Genomic DNA, 21,900 nt, shown 5'->3' with positions numbered 1-21,900 from the left:
TTGTGGGTTTCATTATATATGTAAGGGCTGCACTGGTGATTATTTTCGTTCTCCGTTAATCTGTCTGTACTTTCTCACCTAATCCATTGACTCTAAAATGTCATAGGTGAAAAAAAATTGCCATCACATTGTCTGACATATTCAACAATATCATTCTGTCTTTGCAACTGTGTAAAACCCAAAGCTATTCACTCAATGAATCAGCAAACATTCACATTTGAGAAGCTGTTTGAGAAACCAGTGCATGTTTGGCAACTTTATGTTCAGTAATTGTCAGAAGGTGCCAGCTGACTGACCACTGAATCCAGACTCATTAGTTTCTCAAAACTGGGGACTGGTGGAGGCTGCATGATGAGAATCACGACGGTGAACTGGGACGGCACGCTGAAATGATATGATCACAAGCAGTGACATCCACGAGATAACTTAATCTATTATCTGTCTATGTTTCTATTTTCATCATCCAAAATTGGGTCAGAAAGCTCTGAATTCCCAAAGTGTCTTAAATAAAACCTGTCTCCAACCATTATTACATCACTGCAGTTGAGCAAAGCAACAGCAGCAGAGCAGCAGGTGTGTAGCTGTGGGGTTCACTGCATGTCCGGCAAACACACACAAGGACAGGAAAGCGAATTTATTAAAAAGCATTTGATCTTATTTTGAAAAGGCCATTTCCTCTCTGTGGACTATAACCTACAATTAAATTATTTGGATGAAGTTGTACATTATTCACACACCGTCTGCAGCAGGGAGGTATTACTTCCTCTTCCTCACAGCTGAAATAACACTAACTGCATAATGTGGCCAAAGTGCTGACTAAAATCAACTTCCTCTGAAGCAGAGCAAATCCATTTATAGGCACAGCAGCGCAGCATGCTCACACTGAATGACGCCATCAACACCAAAGGTATAAACAAAAGCGTTTATTAGCTTTCATTCTTTTCATACATGGGCTTTGGTGGCTTCTTGACAGACAGCTCTTGCTCCATGTCTGCGACTAAATGCCACACAGACCACTTTCCTCAAACAAGGGTTTCCTGAACAGAGAAATTTTGGAGACAAATTTGAAACAACAGTGACAGGACACACAGACTCACATACACAAAAACCTGGCCGTTTGATTTGCAACAACATGCTCTCGATGCCCCTGTAATCATGGATATCAACTTGATTAATACTTTAAGGACCCGCCTTTGTTTGGGGATTTTGTTCTAAGTGGCTGAAAATGAAACTGGTAAATATTTCATTATATACACTCATTGATATTCAGGAGTACAGGGAAATTCTTGAGGTGGGCGCAAAGAGCATCACGGCCAGATTGGTCACGTTCCCCTCGTCTCATCGCTGATTGGCTGTTTACTCCTGTGGGTCTCCACTCTTGCGCTGATTGGCCCTTGCAGCGTTTTCCCAGCTTGTGTGGGACCATGGACAACACTGTCATCAGAACTGCGGACAGGAGAAGTCAACTTATTTTCCATGTGAGCTATTGTGTCTTTCACATGAAACCACCTTTGTACACAATTGCAGCCACGAGCCTTACTGTTACGTGCAAGTTTCTTACGTTCTTGAGGAATTCCTCGGCGACGATACGGGCCCTGGCGTTAACGGACAGCTTCATCTCGCTGATCTCCTTGTCGATCTCCTCCATGAAGTGGATGACAAAGTCCACCAGCTTGTGTTTGTACATCTGCTCCGTGTGGAAGTTGGTAATCAAGAAGCTAATATCATATCCCTGAAATCAGATACCAGTTGACGGATGAGATAAAAATAGCACTTGTTTAATTGTACTCATGGGAACATACATTGTAAATAATGTAATTCATAGCATGAAGAGCCCATGATGTTGACGATTTAACATGTTCACACTGTTCCTCATTCCTTTGGATTCTTCTTATCATGCTGTCTGTCACTGTATGATGATTCCTCTTCTGTCACTCACTTTTTTGTTAGTTCTCTTTCTCACAGATGACCCCCCACCACTCTTACCTCTACTGGTTTCCTCCTCAGAATGAAGAAGTTCTCTGCTCTCATCATCATGAAGCGCATGAACTTGTGGCAAAGGATCTTCTCAATCTCATCAGCCTGCAGTGAATCAGTTTCTGTTTTAATGCATATGTTGCTGAGTGAGAAATGTCGGAAACGTGAGAGGTCCTGCTGTTTTTAATCACCTGTTTGACGGCGATGCTGACTCTGACAGAGTTGATTGATCCCTCGATCAGAACCTTCTCCTTGTCATTACGGCTGATCACCACAGGCTGAAGTAGCAGCTCCTTACTGCTCCTGTAACCACAGCACAATCAGCCCATCATTGCAAATAAAAGCAGGCCTGCTCATTTTCACACCACTGAATTTACAAAATACAGAAAGTCATTATTCTGCTTGCAGCTGTGCACAGAACCTTAGTTATATTGGGATGTTGGAAAAACTCTTCATTGTATTGGGAATCCACCTGCAAATAGGCTGCAAGTCCACGCTGGCCAACTTTACAGCTTGCCTTTGCTTGTGCCATTTTTTTCAATCCTACATTTTCTTATGCTCGCTTGCACAAGTCCACACTTGTGTGACAGCTGCAGATGATCCACAAACAGCTCAAGGGCTGGAGAAACAGGAGGGAGCAGAGCGGTGGGGCAACAAGCGGGATTGCCGACTGCACACGCATGCCATTGAACATACCTGACCTCCACTTCTGGCTTGTTGTGGCGCTCCACCACCTGAGAGGAGAAGTTCTCCAGACAGAGGGCCGCCTGCAAGGTGGCCCTCACGGCGTTTAAGTAGGGGCGCAGAGTCGCTGTCTGAAGGAGAGATTGAATGAGATCAATGTCTGAGTGGGTCCTACTGGAGAGGAGATCTTGTTGGATGGTGCATTTGTTATTTAGATAAGCGTACATGGGCAAACTAAACCTCCCAGTCTAGTGACTCAACCAGCGGGGTCAACTCATGAGGTCATGTTTGATCAGGAACTAAAATGAGCTGTGTGCAAGGATGCGGCGGCTGGAGCTCCATTACAACACACTGCTTTTATATTCATTCAGAAATCATTTCAGAAGGAAAAACGTGGCCGTAATCTGTTTCCACCTGATGCATATTATCTCTATATAGATGGGAGGGTAATGAATGATTTTGCTTGCATTGACGTTAGTAAATAGGATGCTTTCAGGTGACCGAGATTTAAACCCATCCAAATCATCTACGTCCATCTACATCACTCTGCCTGTGCCAGAGATGAACACAGCAAGCTTTTCCACCGACACAAGAATGTTTGAAAACGGGCCGAGAGGAAAAGACAGCTCAGCTCAATCACTTTAGTTTCTGCAAACCGTATCAAGGATGCCCGTCCTCTCATTTCACGGCAGCCAACCACAAACCCCGTCTATCAGAAACACGGAGCTAGCTATCTAATCTCGCCTCGAATGTAGCTATAGTTAGCGCAGGTAAATGGCTAAATAATAATATATAAAGATACATAAAGTGTAGGAGACTTACCATTTTAGTGCTGTAGAAGACGGAAGTTCCTCAGCCACGCCTGGGACTCCTCTTCCGTAAATTCTACATAGCCGAGGACAACTAGGGTGCGCTAGATTTTTTAGTAGCTCTTCGTTTGAAGAGGCGGATTTCTCAGCACAAAAGAAATGCTGCCGATTGCGCTGATTACTCCGCCCAGGTGGAGTGCGTTTTCACTAAAACGAGCATACCCTACGATGCTTCCATTCTTCTCTGGAGACAGGAGATATTTCACTCGCTGAACTTTGGTCCACGAGTAATTGTGGTCTTGTGCAACCTGTGTTTTTATTAAGATATGTTGAATAATAACGCTATAATCCATACATTTCCTCGTTACATTGCTAAATTTCGGTTTTAGAAATAATATTTTTTTTTATGCATCTGACATCATATGGTTTGTTCCGATGATACCATTGTAGTGTGAAGTTAATATATTCCCAACTCTTCAAGTTTTTTATAGGAAAGGACTAAAAACATGCTAGTCTTTTTTGTAATGTTGTGTAATTTTTATTGCAATTTAAATTGTTTTGTTGTCGAAAATAGGCCATGATTCCATTTAAATGTAATTGGCCATCCCCCCTCTACGCGCAGTGGTTTTTTCCATCATGGATGCCATTCACTGACGGTAAATATCGTTCCTCTTAAACATTCAAAGATGAATATCTGTGCTTAGGGTTTGTTCCATTCAGCTCTAGTAATCTTTAAAATCCTTGCGGTAAAACGTTTGTGTGTGAAAGCGTGACATCACAACGAACGTTATTACAATTTAAGAGTCGTTTGGGCCCAGCGAGCTCGCGCTCTGTGAAGCAGACCTGCGTGTGCGTGCATTTGGGTGCGTGCGTGCTGGCCCGAGTGTGTGTTTAAGTGTGAGTGATAGAGAGACACAGACGAATAGAAAAAGAGTAAGAGCAACAGCTGGACGCCTCTGCGTGTGAGTCTCATCTTCTTTTGTTGTCCACGCTGTTCATCTCCATGTATCGGCCCATTCAGACACTGCCAGGTCTCTGCCACACGGCATCATGAGTGAGTTAAAGGACTGCCCCCCGCTGAAATACTACGACTTCAAGCCCGTCGAACATGTAAAGGTCTGCCCCCGTTACACTGCTGTGCTCGGCCGCTCAGAGGACGATGGCATCGGCATTGAGGAGCTGGACACCCTGCAGCTGGAGCTGGAGACGCTCCTGTCCTCAGCCAGCCGCCGTCTCCGAGCTCTAGAGGAGCAGAGACAGGTATGAGAGAGTTGGGACTTCTTCATTTAACTGGTTTAAGTTATATCAGGCTTTCATCCCAAGCCAGCTGCCTGTGACCGAATCCCAAATGAAAACCCCTAATTCCCTAAATCCCTACTGTTTCCATCACCTCCCTTGTTGGTTGCCATTTGTAACTCCCCCCTCTGTACTGCCCATCAGATCCTCACAGACTGGCAGGACAAGAAGGGAGATAAGCGCTTTCTGAAGCTGGGAAAAGACCCAGACCCTGCTGCCTCTTCTCGCCACAAACCAAAGAAGCAGAAGTTGGACGGCAAAGGCGGCCACGGGCCCGGTCCAGGTCCTGGCAGACCCAAGTCCAAAAACCTCCAGCCTAAAGTCCAAGAGTATGAATTTACAGACGATCCACAAGACATTCCCCGCACTCCTAAAAATGATGCACCCAACAGGTCAGCAACAGCAGCTTCTCACAATGTCTCTTATATGCTGTATACTGTCATTTTTGCTGAGGCTAGTCTCTCATAAGTGTGCTGCAGTAAGAGTTTAGGTAATAAATTTGAGTTTTGTTCTGGCAAGGTGTCTTTGTATTTCAATTTTCATTTTATTTTTTCCAGATTTTGGGCTTCAGTCGAGCCATATTGTGCTGATATCACAAATGAAGAGATCCGTTTGCTCGAGGAGCTTCTGAAACCCCCGGAAGATGAAGCCGAGTATTTCAAAGTATGACAGAAAAAACCATGTAGCTGTTGTTATCGTACTTAAATTCACTCATTGAACGGCCAAACATCTGGATGTTTCTATTGTGTAAAGTAAAATGCATCCTTTTAAATGTGTGCTGAGCTTTGATGGTGTCTGTGTTAACGGTAGACTCCGGCACTGGGGAAACACTACTCTCAGCGGTGGGCTCAGGAGGATCTGCTGGAGGAGCAGAGGGAGGGAGCACGAGCCAACGACAAGAAGAAGAACCTCATGGGGGGGCCACTGTCTGAGCTGGATGCAAAAGGTGAGGGAAGGCTGCAGCCTGCGACGTATATGAGTGCTGTGCCAGACAGTAGTTACTGCTCATGCATGTGTCCACCTTAATACCCATCTTCATGTTCAACTCCTGTAGACGTGGACTCGCTGTTAAAAAAGTCAGAGTCCCAGCATGAATCTCCAGAAGACGGATGTCCCTTTGGTCCTCTCACACAGCGTCTGCTCCAGGCCCTTGTGGAGGTCAGTATGTTGCAGACTCAGTATTTTGTCAAACATGTACATGTTTTAATCTTGTGGAAACACCGAAACGTGATCAGAATTGGCGACATTGTGTTCTGTTTTCTCGTAGGAGAACATTATATCCCCCATGGAGGATTCTCCTATACCCGACATTTCAGGGAAGGATGCGAATGATGGCGCTGGGACTTCTCCTCGAAGCCAAGGAAAAGCTTTTAGGTATTTGTGCAAAGTTTGATCAATCGTATGTACCCATAGATAAGTACAGTAGAATCTGCCTTTGAGCTTGTGAGATGCGTCTCTGCCACAGATCTGGCTCGCTCAAATAGTAGAAAAAGCCCGACTGTTGTGGTGCTTTTGGATGCTCTAAGGAAAGAAATGCTAAAACGAAGCAACAGAGAATCACATTTCACAGGTGAGAAGTGCTGAATTTGATATATCACAGTAAGTTGTCCTTCATTTAAGACAGCATGTCCTGATCAATCAAGCTAATTTATGTCAGGTAAAGACACAAAAAGATGAACATTTTTATTAAAATAATATATCAGTAAGATACTGAAAGTCAGCATCAGTCTTTGTACATCTATGAGATTGGAGCTAAATTTGTATTGTTCGTCTGTCACAAACACACTAGCCTACAGTTAGTCATTTATTTTCATTTGTACAAAACTGTGAGATTCTTTGATCAGACTGTATAACAGTTACATTGCAACTCTACACCACTCTGCTGATGCATGGAATATATTTTAAACATAACGTGTGACTTAAAATGTAAGTTAGCATGTGTTTCCAAACTTACAAACAAAATGACATCATAACATTTCCACAAAATAAGAAAAAAATCTATATTTAGAAACGAATTACGTAGGGCAAGTTCATCATGATTATTATTTTAATGAAATACTACTTTTAGCATCTGGATAAGATAAAGTACTTTTGCATTTAACCAAATATTCTATACCGCGTATCCCTTTCGGGGTTGCGGGGGCTGCTGGAGCCTATCCCAGCCGTCAACGGGCGAGAGGCGGGGTACACCTTGGACCGGTCGCCAGTCGATTGCAGGGCACATACACACAACCATTTGCACTCACACCTAGGGGCAATTTTACAGTCACCAATTAACCTAATGAGCGGGAGGAAGGAAGCCAAGTGCACACATGCACAGAAAGAACATGCAAACTCCACACAGAAAGGCCCGACCCGGGAATCGAACCGGCAACCTTGTTGCTGTGGGGCACGCGCACTACCTGCTGCGCCACCGTGCAGCCCCTAACCAAATATCTTGTATCATAAATACATATATAAATACAAACTTTAGTGAGTTAGGGGTTTAATTGTGGACATTGGATGTGAGTTTGGTTGTCCTCAACAGTACTCAAATAAAGTTTACTGTTGATTTATGAGGCTGAGATCTGAACACTTGACGTTTTTTGCCACGTCGTCCATCCCTCTGTTGCCCCTCCAGTGTTCCTCACACACGTTCTCTGGAGGCTCGCATCAAAGAGGAGCTGGTGGCTCAGGGGCTGCTGGACTCTGAGGAGCGACCTGGACCAGGAGGAGACTCTGAGGATGAGGTCCTGGCCGAGCTGCAGAAGAGACAAGCAGAGCTCAAAGCCCTGAGTGCTCACAACAGAGCCCGCAAGCAGGAGCTGCTCCGGTGAGAACACAGGCCTCCTTTTTACCATGATATGACTTCTGATCCGCGATCAGCTGTTAACTTTTCAACTTTTTAACACTGTCTCACAGGTTGGCCAAAGAGGAGATGCGCAAGCAGGAGCTGAGGCAGAGAGTCAGGGTGTCTGACAACGAGGTCATGGAGGGATTTCGACGAATCATGGCAGCCAGGCAGAAGAAACGCACTCCGACCAAGAAAGAGAAGGACCAGGCCTGGAAAGCACTGAAGGAAAGGGAAAGCATCCTCAAGCTCCTGGATGGATAGTGGAAGAAATGGCTTGTGTCTGGATTTTATGCAGAAAAACCATTGGAAGAAAAGAGATTGACATGGATGAAAACAGCTGTGACAGCTGTTACATGGTCAGTGAACAGCTGTATCTTTGATGGTGTATGATACAGTTTCCTGCAGGTGTGTGTGTGATGTCAGTAGGGATGTTTCTGTAGTAGCTTTACGTCATGTTACAGCAGAAAGCTCATCTGATCAGTAACACTTAGTATACATCAGAGACCTGTTCTCTCTTATTGTTGATTTTTTTATGTTGCTTTTTATTTTGTTTACCATTGTAATGTTCTGAAAACAGTACACATGAATGTTGGAATAAATCAGTCCCACCTAAAGACATTTTCGTATATGTGTGAAATCTGAGGAGATGCATCATGACAGTATGTACTGTAGACTGCAGGGCAGACGATTAGCAGCATCAGAAACAGGATCTGAACACACACTGTTTATTTGTTTATTGTTGAGCATTTTCCATAATTACCACAGTGCAGACACACAATAAGATTTTACTCACCTTTAGGGCTCTAAGTCTTTCATTACACGATCCTATGAACATGACACAATGATAGACTCTTAACTCCTCATAAGAACAAGTGTTGTGCTAAAATGTCAGTAATGCCAGTTTCAGTTTTGTGTGCAACATAAACAACAAATTGATCCTCATTTATAACTCATGGATTGATGTTACCCCTATACACTCTTTGTCCACGCGATTGAAAATTGACTTCAACTCGTTCTGTAATGGAACAGCAGTGAGAAGAAGTAGTGATCACAGTCATGCTCAAAAACAGCCACAAAAAATATATTACAAGGATGTTTTAATGGCTCTTACCTCTGTGTGTATGTATCTACATTTAAAGCCATGTGCACTAAATTGTTGTATGTAAGCAAGATCTCAAACCCCATAAAATATTTATAGCTGCATTGAGGACAATTTTCTCACTTAGTGGCTATGAGCAACACAGAGCCAAATGTTCAACTTGCTCCAGTTTATTCATAGTCATTAGAATAATGTGTATTAATATTACAGTAATATTATTTCAGCAAAATGAGTCAGCATCTGGAGGGGCAACCCAACGGCATCTGCCTTCAGCTATGCAGTGTCTGTCATCTGTGGACGCCTGTTTTCTGTTGGTGGTGAATCATATTTCAGACCTGTTTTTCCAACAATGTATAGCATATTGTTTCATTGCTATTTTGTTGTCTTAGCATGATTTTACTGATAAAGCCACGCAATCTGATGTGCAAATATGCAAAATAGCACACAGGAAGGTATCTTTCTATTGGACTGTTGCATGGTTTTAAGGAGAAGTATATCATTTTATTCTATGTTTAGCCACATTGTTTTCATTTCATTTGAAAGTCAATATCCTGTGATATGGATGCAAGGTTTTGTTTGAGCTGTGGCTCATTTTCCCTTTCTGAAGAAACATTTTTAATGTCAAATCTTCCTGCACTGCCTCTGTGACTGTCGCAGCTCTCCTTTTCAATAAGTGGCCACTAGATGGCAGTCACAGTCCTCTGACTGACAAGACCCACAGAATTTACACAGCACAGGGCCTGTGGTTGATGTTAGCCCAACACATTGTGTGTCACTGTTGTGAGACCAGTCTTCACTTGAAGATATGTGCGCTGATGCTGATCCCAGGATAAAGCAGGAGACTGCGTGACTCACAGTGTGCAGTCACACTCCTCTTTGACCAAGTATCACAACCAGCACACCTCTGGATTCAGAGCGTACGTTCAGAACGTGCTGAGAGGTGAGATACAAACTGAGATCATGAGTAGGATGCTAGTTACTGTCACACAAATGTTCAGAGGAAATACATCTCTTTTAAATAGAATGATATAAGGTGCCAGCACTGGCATTAAGAACTTATTTTTAACTAAGCAGTCAGGTATGATTCTCTGCATGTGTTCATACGGATGCAGAATATGCCGTAATGGTGAGAATAACACAGCTAAACACAGCAGACTGGTTTCAAATGAAAGCTCGAGTTCTGTGTCCTTGAGCAGAGCTCAGAGCATACAGCCAGCCTGGGGGCTCCAACAATGGCCCCATGGCCCTATGCAAATTCATAAAGCCATCAGCCCATGTGTATGAAAGCTTTTAATAACATGCAGACCTATTGAATCCTCCTCACAGGTGAATGAGAGGCTGAATGGATAGCTGTGGCGGCCCCTCGAGGCTGGGCGTATCGCACGCTGCTTTTGTTGCATTTGTTGTCTTTAGACCTAAACTGAAGGGCAGGTGGGTTTTGTTGATACACTGCTCATACACACTCAGTGATGCTCATCCGCTGTTTGCACATCGCGTATTGAGCTGTTTATTAAAGGCTAGACTCCTTTTGACAACCCAGGTGGTGCGTCCCTCAGGGATCTATGAGGCTCCAACTTCAGCCTCAGCTCCACGGCGTCACGTAGCTCTGTCTCCTCTCCCCGTGTGAAATTCAGCTGCGTGGTGAGCTTCTTCACTCCTCTCTGTCATGGCCTGTAAACCTTTACAGCCGTTTAAGCAGAGGGCTCTCCACTGGAGGGTCTGAGTAAATAACTTGAACTTCACTATTTTGGCACAAGATGTGCATGTATGGAAGCTTTTTCTACGTCTCCTCAGGCAATTACGAGAAGGCAATTAGAGTGTAAATACAGTGGTATCATGTGGGCAGGCTGTGTGTTGTGTTATGTGTTAACATGGGCAAATACACACACATACGCACACACACACACACACACACACACGCACACACACACACACACACCCATTCTTGCTACTATCACTCCTGATCTCCTGTTGGTGGGGGCCTCTCTGTCCATTGGCTCTTTGTTTTGCCAGTTTGGATGAACTGTGTTTCTTTCTCCGGGGCTCTCCTCCTACTCCACCTCCGTCTCTGCGTTCCTGAGCATGGACAGAGAGAGGCTGACACACACACACACACACACACACACACACACACACACACACACACACACACACACACACACACACACACACACACACACACACACACACACACATATTCATATGGGGGTACAGGGATTTACCACAAATCTGTTCATCCTTTGTCCTAATGCTATGTAAGCTTTCATGCTGAATTGAAATTGTATGTGTGACAGGGATACAGACAGAGATTGAGACAGCTGCTGAGGACGGCTGGTCCACTGAGAAGACCCTCTGTCCAGCCAGGCCACGCCTCGGCTCTGCTCCCGCACAGAGAACTATTGTCTTCAGCGCTGCTTCCACCATTCTGATGTCATGGTTTGTCCTTCCCCAGAGGGCTGCTGTTGCTGTTGTGGTGAAACTTGACAGACCTTTTAGCCTGCAAGTCAGATGCATGGTGAGACAGTCGCAAGTATCACACACACAAACCGCTCCTGTGCTCTCACCTGTTTGACCCCTCCTCTACCCTGGGCTGCTTTGAATCTCATTTGCTTATCATTTGCATGGCAGTTGATGCTTTTCTTGTGTGACTCGTGAATTTGGCAGCTCATACGCAAATCTTTTTGTTTTATTCAGCCCCACCTGCCTGGCCTTTGCTCATCGCTGAAGTAAAGATACAGATTCTTGGGTCTCCTTTTCAGCCTGTCATGCCTCCAGGGTATTTTGTACAAGATAAGCACAATCAGCCACTGACAAGCCATTCACTTACAGTATTAGAGGCAACAAATCCCGTAGGATAAGTGCAGTCTGTAAGCTATGAGGGCATTATGAGCCGTGCTCTGTGGTTTGTCACTCGGTTGGTCCACCGCTTTGGTCCGGACTGAACTATTAGACCTGCTGCCATGAAACTCTGTGGAGACATTCATGGTCCCCAGAGGATGAATCCAACAGCTTTTGTTGAAACTCTGCCTCCACCTCTATATGGCCACCATGAGGCTGACATTTACATTCTGAGTGAAATAACGTGACAAATAAAAGATGGATTTACATTAAATTTTGCAGTTGTTCATGTTCCCCTCAGGATGCATCCTCATGAGTTTGATGATCACCTGACTTTTTTTTTAGCACCATCATCCAGTCAAAACGTAACTTTGTCCCACACTGATGACAATACATCACTGATGCACTCCCATCAGCCTCAGCTGTACTATGTGTTTAACGCCTAGCAGTGAATATTAGCATGCTAACATGCTAAACTAAGATAATGACCATGATTGAAACTGTGAGCATTTTGCCACGATAGCATTGGCAATAAGTTCAAAAGATTACAGGCCTTAAGATGAGCATGAGGTTCAATTGCTGTTACACCCAAGATCTACAACACTTTATGATGAGTCGTTAATACTCACAAGTGCAGTTCTCAGCCCATGTTTGCTGAAGGTTTTATGTGTCGTGAATCATTCTGTTTTAAAGGCTCATGTCACGCCAAGTCCACAACCAGTCCTCAGCCAAAGCTTCTTCTCTTCTTCACGCCTGCCTCAGTAGCAAAGTCTCCAGAGAGCTGGCTTGGTGCCATTTGTGTTTGACTATACTTTGTTAGAATCACCAGGCAAGATAAGAAAGAAAGAGGTAGGTAGATAAGAGTGCACCATGGTAGAGTGCTGTTTCGTCATTGGTTGTAAATTTGGACAGCAGAGGTCAAAGCTCTTGAGAAATATGCTTCTCTTAGGAGATAAGGACAGATAGCGGAGGTATGTGGAGGGGACCTGCGAGGGGACTATGTATGGATATATACGTTTATCTACTTATTTCCATATAGATTCAATGCAACAGTGTCTGCTACCTCAGCCTCTCTATATAGCGGGCAAATTGGAGCAGTTGGATGGACGGAGACCCATCAGGTGGTTGCGGGACATCACAGGGCTGCCAGTCTCCTCCCCGATCAGGCTGGGTGGATAACATGCCCCTTTCCTGAGAAGGTAGGGTGGTGGGCAGAAGACATCGCCAGCACTGTGGATAACAGTCATTGAGGAGCGAAGGAGACACGATGAAAAACACTTCTCTCACCACCCACCACTTCTCTGTCATCCTCCCTCCATCCTCTCCCCATCTCTCTTTCGTTTCCTCTGCTCTGTTATTATCACCCAGATCATTATCAGGCTCACTCTCCCATCGCTGCGATGGAGAGGAGGGCCTGCCGCCCACATGGCTTTGGTGAGAGATTTCTAACAGCGGCAGCACAGGAGGAGGGGGGAGAAAAACGAAGACAAGAGGCCCAATAAAGTCCATCTAAATATAGAGGCAGCAATGCCTTTTTTCCCTTGTCCTTATAAAGAGCTGCTGGTGAATCCGGGTGGACTATCTGCCTCGCTGTGCCGAGAGCTGATCACTCCCTCCAGGATGGGGAGCATAACTGTTGGTGCATGGAAACACACACTCGTGCACACAGACACACAGGGCTACGTTGTTTTATGACAGGGAGAGGACAGGGAGCTTAGTGAGTTTTTTTTTTCTTTACACGAGAGGGCAAATCATGTTTGGAGGAACATACTAAAATAGGAGAGGTCTGAGGAAACTCCAATGAGAAATGATGGGAGAAGTGAGTGATGGGGGGAGGTGAAGGAGATTAGGGAAGTAGATACAGATGAATTTATGGCCAAAAATATCTTGAAGGATGGATTATACATTTAAATTTATATCAACACAAGCTTCCGTCCAAAGATGCCCCCTTTTTAGGGTCTTTTGCTTCTCTAATCCTGTCTCACTCATAGTCATTATGTTTTTCAAAAGAGAGCCCGGTCTTCTAAATTTGACTCTTCCTTTAAAGGAACAGTTTGACATTTTGGGAAATATACTGATTCACCTTCTTGCTGTGGGTTAGGAGATAAAATCGATATCACTCTCACATCTGCCCAGCAAATATGAAGCTGCAACCAGCAGCCGCACAGCATAGCCATTTTTACCATTTTTTAGAGATAACACAAGACACGAAAGGAAGTTAAGGTCGATAGAGATTAGGGGAATGACACGCAACAAAGGCCCTCGGTCAGATTCAAGCTAGTGATGCTGTGGTCAGCATCTTAACCACTGCAACAGGTTCCCTCTAAAGCTCACTGATTAACATTTTGTATCTTATTTGTTTTGGAATTTTCCCTCGCGGGACTAATAAAGGGCTACTGAATTGAATTGAATTGAATTGAATTGAATTGAATTGAATTGAATTGAATTGAATTGAATTGAACTGAACTGAATTGAATTGAATTGAATTGAATTGAATTGAATTGAACTGAACTGAACTGAACTGAATTGAATTGAATTGAATTGAATTGAATTGAATTGAATTGAATTGAATTGAATTGAATTGAATTGAATTGAGTTTAGTCCATACAAAAATCAAAGTGTCAAAGCATCATACTGCTGAGGTCATGTAATTTAGAACCTTGCCTGTGATGTATGAAATTCTCATATGTATGTCGTTTGGATAAAAGCGTCTGCCAAATGACAAATCGTAATTGTAACTGTAGCTATGATACCACAAGTTCCTTTTGTTGCCGGTAACATGGCTGCAAAGCCTCCATCACTGGCACTTACGTTTGAATTAAGTCCAATATTAACAGTGATAGAGTACATTTAGCAAATTGAAAAGGAGCTATTCACTGTTTGTTTGTATCTGGTTTCACTTGTTGGTGAACCGTTACATGACTACAAGGCCAGCAGTGGGGCTAACCAGTAACCATCTTGAAACAATGCATGAACGCTCCCAAGTGCGAATCATGTGAGGTTTTCCTCTTCACTTCACGTCATGACCTTCATCCTCGTGGCAAATGAACAAATCCAACAGCTGCGTCATCAGTGTAAGTGGTTAATGTGATTTACTCTCATATCCTACACACTGTTGCTGTCTGTCTGAAGTGCAGTTATCAGTGACGGCCTGTTCTGTTTTCTGCTTTTGTGGTCTGTGACATCGACAGCTGCTCTCTACCAAATAACAACATACATTATGTACAGGTCATGTGCTGGTTGACACAGGCCACAGGCCGATGAGTTTCAACAGGAGACACAGAAGCAGGTCACTTATAGTGCACTTACTCACACAGAGACCCAGCTATAATGTTTGCTACGCTCTGTGTGAAGCAAACAAGAGGTCATTTTCTCAGCTGTCCTCATGTGCCAGCGCTGACAGCAAAAGTTCAGAAGTCAAACAGGGGAAAAAAGGTTCACCATGCGTTTTAAGATCCTCTTTTACACCTGTTGCTTACAGTCCCCTGCGGTGTGTGTGTGTGTGTGGGCACACACACACACACACACACTGAACATTCACACACAAAGTGGTTTCACTGTGGCTGCCCGAGCTGAGGCTGTTCACCAAAGGCAAGCACAGAAAACCAGAATAACATCACACACACAGAGACTCACACACTGAACCTCAGCACTTGTTATATAAGAGCTCCTCTTCCACACACACAACTCCACTGCACAGTCTGACAGAGTCAATGTCAAACCCTGCATGAGGGAGAAAATGGGTATAATTCGTGCATGACCACTCAGTCGCTATGTGTGCAGCTGAAGTGGATTGATCTGTGTGTGTGTTTGACTGTGTCAGTTTGTGGTCGTGAAAGCCCCACTGAGAGAGGAAGCTCAGCTGTCAGTAGCTGTCAGGCACTGGGCCTCTCCTTCTCTCTCTGTCTTAGCTAATCCTGTTGTAGTTAACCTCCCCTCCTCCAACCCACCCCCCCCCCCCCCCCCCATTTCTGCCCCCCAACAGAGGCTGTCTGGGTTTGAAGTCGAGGTGGAGGCACTCATTTGTACAAGCATGTTGGCCAGAGATAAGGAAGTGTGGCACAGGACCAACAAACCTCCCTCTGGGCTGAACATACGAGGAACACACACACACACACACACACACATACAGCTAAGAAGTGTCCGAAATATTGTGGCCAAAGGTCAAGGCGTTTATCCTGTGGTATGTGGCATTGATATTATGACCTCTGACCAGGCCTCACCCCTGGATTTAGCACTTCTTTCCTACTTGTCTTCTTGCACTTTTAGCTCTGCTGTCTCACCCCGTGCAGGGTGTTACTCATGCTACATTAGCCGCTCTCGCGCAGAATGACACAGAAGAAACACCCTCTCTGTACAAGGCTTGCTCCACGTTGCGTGGCAGAAAAATAATTTGTGTGTGTGCATGCTGACACTGCCAGACTGGCGTGGCGTGGTGTGAAATGGACATGAGGAGAGGATGTGAGGCTGAGAGCATCTGCGGCGCCTCAGCTTTGCTTGCTGTTGGGGGATGTGGGGATGGGATAGAGGCTGTTGGTGAAAGGAGAGTGGGGGATGATGGGGGCTTTGACTACAGCACAGCTCTGGTGGACCTCCCCAGGCTCTGTTTGAGTGAGACAAACTCCGATCACATTACAGAACTGGAGACTCAGATGCTCAGAGGGAAAACGCGGAGTTAAGACAAGTATCGCTGTGCTTGTTTCTGACACATTTATGACACATGCATACAGATTAATGCATAAACTACAACCCACACACATACAGCTGCTCAGTCCATTGAGATCACTTCACTTGAGTCACAGTGCAACCTGTTCCAGCTGTTGTTGTGTCTGTCTTTTTCTGTCTGGTCAACTAATTAAACCCTCTTAATTCCCATTAACTTTGACAAACTTTGCCCAGTATCAGTCCTGTGTGTCCTCTGGCTCATCTCATTATCAGCAGCCCCAGTAGAAGTGCCAGAGGGAGCAGGAGGAGTGATGTATAGGGCCATCAGAGCAGCTGATATGATACAGGCCTGCTGTTGGATAAGCGCTTGGGTCTCCCAGAGCCCTGAAAATTCACCCCGATCCAGAAATATCTCAATCTTTATCACTCCCAGACTCCACAGTCATGGTTGTTCACTTTCGTCAGTTTCCAGTAACATTTTTACACAGCTCAGTGCTTCTTAAAATATCCAGGTATGGTAAGTTGGGTCAATAGAGTATGCGCAGTATTTCAAAATGCAAGCAATAAACATTGATGTAATGCATATTAATGAATATGGTTTCAGTTTGAGCAACAACATCACTTTCTAATTCCACTGAATATAAGATGAAGGTGCTTTGCTTTATTATAAGGCACTAAGTGATGAGAAAGAAGTGGTGCAAGCGACACTTTCGTCCTCTTTTGAAAGAAGACACAGCACAGTCATTGTCCTGCCTTTGCTCAGTGGCCACTGCCTGCTGTTCAGCAAAAGTTATATAGCTTCACTTTAAATTATTTGGACATGCAGTAGCTAATTCAATCTTTTTTCTTTACTTTTATCATTTATCATTGTTTTATATTTTTGATTCTTCAAAGTAGCCACTGCTTAGTCACCTGGAATGGTTTACAGTTAACGGGTGTGTCTTGTCACAAGTTAATTAGTGGAATTTCTTGACTTGACTTGAATGCTGTGTGATGCCACTACCTACGTGACAACTGCAGTAATCCATATTATGGCAAGAAGCGCTGAGGTAAGTAAAGAGAAATGACAGTGCTTTAAGACATGAAGGTCAGTCAATCCAGAAGATACAAATTTGACCACTGGCTCTCATTGACGACCGGCTCAAGAAAGGAAGACTGTGCTGCAGAGGAGAAGGTTGTTAGAGTTTTCTCAGTCTCCAAGTTACAGCACCTCAGATTAGAAGTAAGAGACACATCGCAACACCAACTGATGAAGACACTGTGTGAATCAGGCCTTCATGACCACAATGCTGCAAAGGAACCACTATTGAGGGACACCAGCAAGAAGGTGGGTCAATTGTTGCCCACTAAGTGTGTGCATCTTAAACGCCTTCTGGAACAGAGATGGACAGGACGTCTTGCCACTGTGTCCATCATCCCAAAATCCTTAATCTACATAATATTTCTTTTGACTGAGATTGACTAAGTGCTGGCCTGTGGTGCACAGATACATACGGAGGCTGTGGGCCTGCTACACAAGATGACCAAGACCAGACTACTAGTGTATTTTCAGACACTTCTTGAGCATTTCCAACACACTGTAAGTGTACTTTAAAACTGAAGATGAACAGGGTGTGCTTTACATATATGTCCTCACATATATTCCCCATTCAGTGCACATTAAAGCCTGTGTGTCCTTGAAATATTTGACTCCTCTTATTTTCTGATCCTTGGAAAATCTTGGTAATTTCCTAGTTTTCCTGCAGCATGATGCAGCATTCTGGATGTTTGATCTTAAGATGATAATAAAACAAGCTTTTAAAATGTGACACTTAATGGCATTGTCTGCTGTTGTGACAGAAATGTGAAATAAGTTTATGTATGAGTTCGGTCTTGTCTGGACATGCCTTTTTGTATCTGCATGTGTTACACTGAATGGCAAATAGATATGTATAAAATTAAAATCTATACACTTTTGATCTGTATAAGTTCATTTTAAGTGCACTCGTATACTAACAGTGTTTTAACACACTGAAAGTATACAGCAAGTGCACTTCAAAAACTGAACTTAAATTTTACTGAAAATATATTTTACTGTATTACATTTATTAAAGGTATGCTTTCGATCTATTCAAAGTAGGTACAAATCTATATAAATGTACTGGAAACATACTTAAACAATACAATATTTAGATATACTTTATGCTTCAGTACATATTTGTTTCACTTGGGTTGTGTTGCTTGTTTTTAACTCATATTATCAAGGCTTTACATCACAGACTGAGTTCCTGAATGAAGTGTGGCATTTGATCCCAGTCTTTCTGGCTGAACCAGGTTGCCCAGCTTGTTAGAGGTTGTTGGCAGCTTTTCATCCCCTTGGACTGCTTTTAATCCAATCTTCATCATCCTTCATCATTTTGATAGCGTCTGTGTATCATAGGAGTTGCTGTTTGGAGTTTTTCTTTCATTCCTACATTCTTCCTCCACAAATGCTTATTGTTATTTGGGTAAATCTCTAACCTAAAACATGTCATCAAGGTAAATAATACTTTCTCCAGCGCCACTCGTCGCGCCATCACAGGCTGGGATCATAGTTACTCACAGCACAGGTTTGTTGGTGAGTTTATCAGCTACTGCTCTGACCTCCAGTTCTCCTTGCTTACAGTTCCTCTCTTTTATACACAGTTCTACCTGGTTACCATGAAGTGTAATATAGACTATGCAACATTTTTTGGCCCCTGTCAATGAAGTTAACGACTAATGACCACATCCTGTACAGCACTAACAAGGACTGTTACTTTTTCCTTCAGCCACCTGTCTGTCTCTACTTCTCTTTCAAACCTGACTCTCTCCAGACCAGACCGTGTTATCTGAATGGGTTACTGGTGGGGGAAAAGGCCACGGGAAAGACCATGAGATGGGTCTCTGTGGTCTGGGCAGCTTGGGTAAATATAGCCAGTATCAGTGACCTATCTGCTGCCACCAGACCAACGCTCCCCAGGCCCAAACAGACCCATGAGGGACTGGACTCTGAAGAGCCGATCTAGAGACGGGGTCAGTCAGGTGTAAGATACTTGGCTTGGGTTTTAGGGGCCATTTACTGAGGGAGCATTTGTGTGAAATAATGTCTGATGATAACCCATTACAAAATTAGGAGCTATTCACGATTGTCTATAAAGAATTAAGTCTAACCTCCAGCAGAGTTTAAAACAAGAGGGGCTCCCAGAGTGCTCATAACTATCTGTTTATGGAATTTATGGAACTTAAATTAAATGGTACTACTCCATTATATTTAGAGGTAATTAATCATGCTGTTACAATAGCATGCTGGGCTAGCTTGCTAGCAAGATACTCAGTAAATAGAAGTTGCTAATTCAACACTGACTCATGATCAGAAAGGTTGATATTGATGAGGCTGATAAATCTAAATCAACATTTCTACAACTGCCACAGTTTTTATGTTACCAAGAGAAGCAAATACTTTTAATAAATATTGTCTCAATGCCTACTCAGTGCCTACTGCCAACTTTCCCGTCCAAATATTTTAAATGAAATGAGGACTGGGGAATAACCATTCTAGAAGAGTGTGGGACACATCTATTTTATATAAAATACTTTGGTGTTTTTGGTTTCAGATAGCAAAGAAAAGTAAACCATGTAAGTGTGGTGAGGAAAACATCTAAAAGTTGCTTTTGGGGGAACAAGTTTTAGGATTTTAATTCATTAATGGAAATGCTTGATTAAGTCAAAGTTACATTATTGTCTTGGCAAATCGGTCCATAGTTTGTGATACTTAGAATATCTGATGGTGATCTGGCAGGAAGCAAGCAAGCATTAGTCCAGAAGGCTTAATAAACAACAACAACATGTGAGCAGAGCTGGAACTGGTGATTAGATTAACTATTGTAATGTGCTCATATCTGCTGCTTAAAAATGCTGACAGCAAGCATCAGGCTACCACGTTGTGGTCCACGTTGTGACAGTATCTAGTAACTTCAATGATGACCTGTGTGTTGACTGTCAGAAAAATCAACAGTGTTCTCTAAGTTCTAAAAGTAATTCACTATTATATTTCACTTTATATATCTGATCTGTCATCAATCAGAGCTCTCCGTTTGGTGTCAATGTCAGGCATCAACATAGGTTCAATATCTACCTACCTTACAAAGCTTCACTGTTTTTTCAATCATATATGCTTTCATAAAAATAGGTATGTAAAACTGTGTAACATACATGAAGCTGTGCTCAGGACTGGCACACAAATGTAAAGCAATGGTGTTCTACATCCAAAAATGTCAATGTACTCAATTACATACATTCTAATGAAGACTCTCTCTCTTTGCTGTCCTGGAGTTTGTGTCTGATCACAAATTAAATTAGATGAGATGTAACTAGAACACTTTTTTTACATGATGCTAACTCAGGCCAACTACATGAAAAGACCATGAAAACAAGAAGTGGCTTTGCCTGAGTATGTGATTAATGTTGAGCTAAGGTCTGATAAGGTGGGGCTGTTTTTCTGATAGTTCTGAGGAATCCCTTGACGTAAGAGTTGCACGACAGAGTGAGAAGCGTGCAGAGAGTGAGATTTGACTGAACCTACTTTGTATATGCATGTGAAAGAGAGACAGAGTGTGAGAAGGAGAGAGAGAGAGGCCTTATGGTGACTCAGCATAACAAGGTCTGCTGGGCCTGTATGACCTCGTTCATCAAGCTGACACCCGGCTCTGCTTCTGCTCCTCTCTGGTGTGATTCACAAGGAGAAGACGAGACGGAGGAAAAGATAGAGAGAAAGAGGGGGAGGAAGAGAGGGAGAGCGAAGCAATGGCACGTGAGGAAAAATGGGACCATGAGCACCCAAGTGGGGAAGACGAGAGGACATGTTAAGCAAAGAAAAAATGCAAATGACAAGCAGAAAAGTTGAGTTAAAAAATGTCTGAGTGAGATCACAAACAGAGAACAGGGAGGTGAGATAGTGAGAGATAAACAGTGACGATGTGAAGAGAAGAGAGGGGGACCAGAGCTGCCTCACCACAGTAACAACCAGTAAACACAGCAACAGCAAGGACATCAATTGAGCTGAAGGCAAGAGTGCTTTACAGTCTGTTACATGATTCAACTATGAAAACTGCAACTTGTCCTCACACAATGGCATGGCTTTTTTTACTCATACTTTACTGTATAATCACATCTTGGTCTTAGACATAACTGCTGAACACAAACACACCCTGCTGTTGTCACTGAAAAACAAAAAGCTGGTAATGTTTCACTGAATCTGTTAAGGGGCACTCCACCAATTTTGATGTGAGTCACTTTATTCATCACACTCACTCAGCCTGTGAGCGACTGGAGGAGCTTTCCAAAGTCTGAAAAAGAACCCTGATGGTGTCTTGGAGGACATCTTTAAAAGACAGCATGCATAACCAGCTGAAGGTGGAGTTTAAAAGATGTGCCTCATGAGCCTCAGATGTGAATCGTATTTAGTGGTAATTTGCAAATATTAGCCTGCTAACCTGCTCAACTACAATGGTGGGCAAATTATACTTAAAATCATCAGCATGTTAGCATGTTGACATTAGCATTCAGCTCAGGGTACTGCTGTGCCCAAGTACAACCTCAGCTTTAACTGTAGCTTAAGCCTTAACTTAATGGAAGCACGACACCAAATTGCAGAAGACCCAAACTTGGGACATGTGTGAACAAAAACCTAGCCATGAGGG

The 21,900-nt window shown here is 43.5% G+C and overlaps 2 protein-coding genes across 2 annotated transcripts; one reads left to right on the top strand and one right to left on the bottom strand.

The window, feature by feature from the left end:
* Positions 1-905: 905 nt before the first annotated feature.
* Positions 906-4,531, bottom strand: arpc4l (actin related protein 2/3 complex, subunit 4, like). Its single transcript, XM_070959329.1, has 6 exons — positions 3,484-4,531; positions 2,674-2,792; positions 2,169-2,280; positions 1,987-2,082; positions 1,562-1,732; positions 906-1,446 (listed from the first exon to the last, which is right to left on the bottom strand). Exons 1-6 carry the CDS (start codon positions 3,484-3,486, stop codon positions 1,441-1,443), a joined length of 507 nt encoding a protein of 168 aa, XP_070815430.1. The 5' UTR covers positions 3,487-4,531; the 3' UTR covers positions 906-1,440.
* Positions 3,949-8,211, top strand: tada3l (transcriptional adaptor 3 (NGG1 homolog, yeast)-like). The gene is made up of 9 exons (XM_070959328.1): positions 3,949-4,126; positions 4,492-4,730; positions 4,911-5,158; positions 5,324-5,429; positions 5,577-5,712; positions 5,821-5,924; positions 6,034-6,140; positions 7,387-7,578; positions 7,668-8,211. Exons 1-9 carry the CDS (start codon positions 4,048-4,050, stop codon positions 7,858-7,860), a joined length of 1,404 nt encoding a protein of 467 aa, XP_070815429.1. The 5' UTR covers positions 3,949-4,047; the 3' UTR covers positions 7,861-8,211.
* The last annotated feature ends 13,689 nt before the right edge of the window (positions 8,212-21,900 follow it).

Source organism: Chaetodon trifascialis, chromosome 3 (genome assembly GCF_039877785.1).
Source record: "Chaetodon trifascialis isolate fChaTrf1 chromosome 3, fChaTrf1.hap1, whole genome shotgun sequence".
NCBI classification, from domain to species: domain Eukaryota; kingdom Metazoa; phylum Chordata; class Actinopteri; order Chaetodontiformes; family Chaetodontidae; genus Chaetodon; species Chaetodon trifascialis.
Note: the sequence above shows the minus strand (reverse complement) of the source record. Positions and strands in the feature narration are given on the sequence as shown.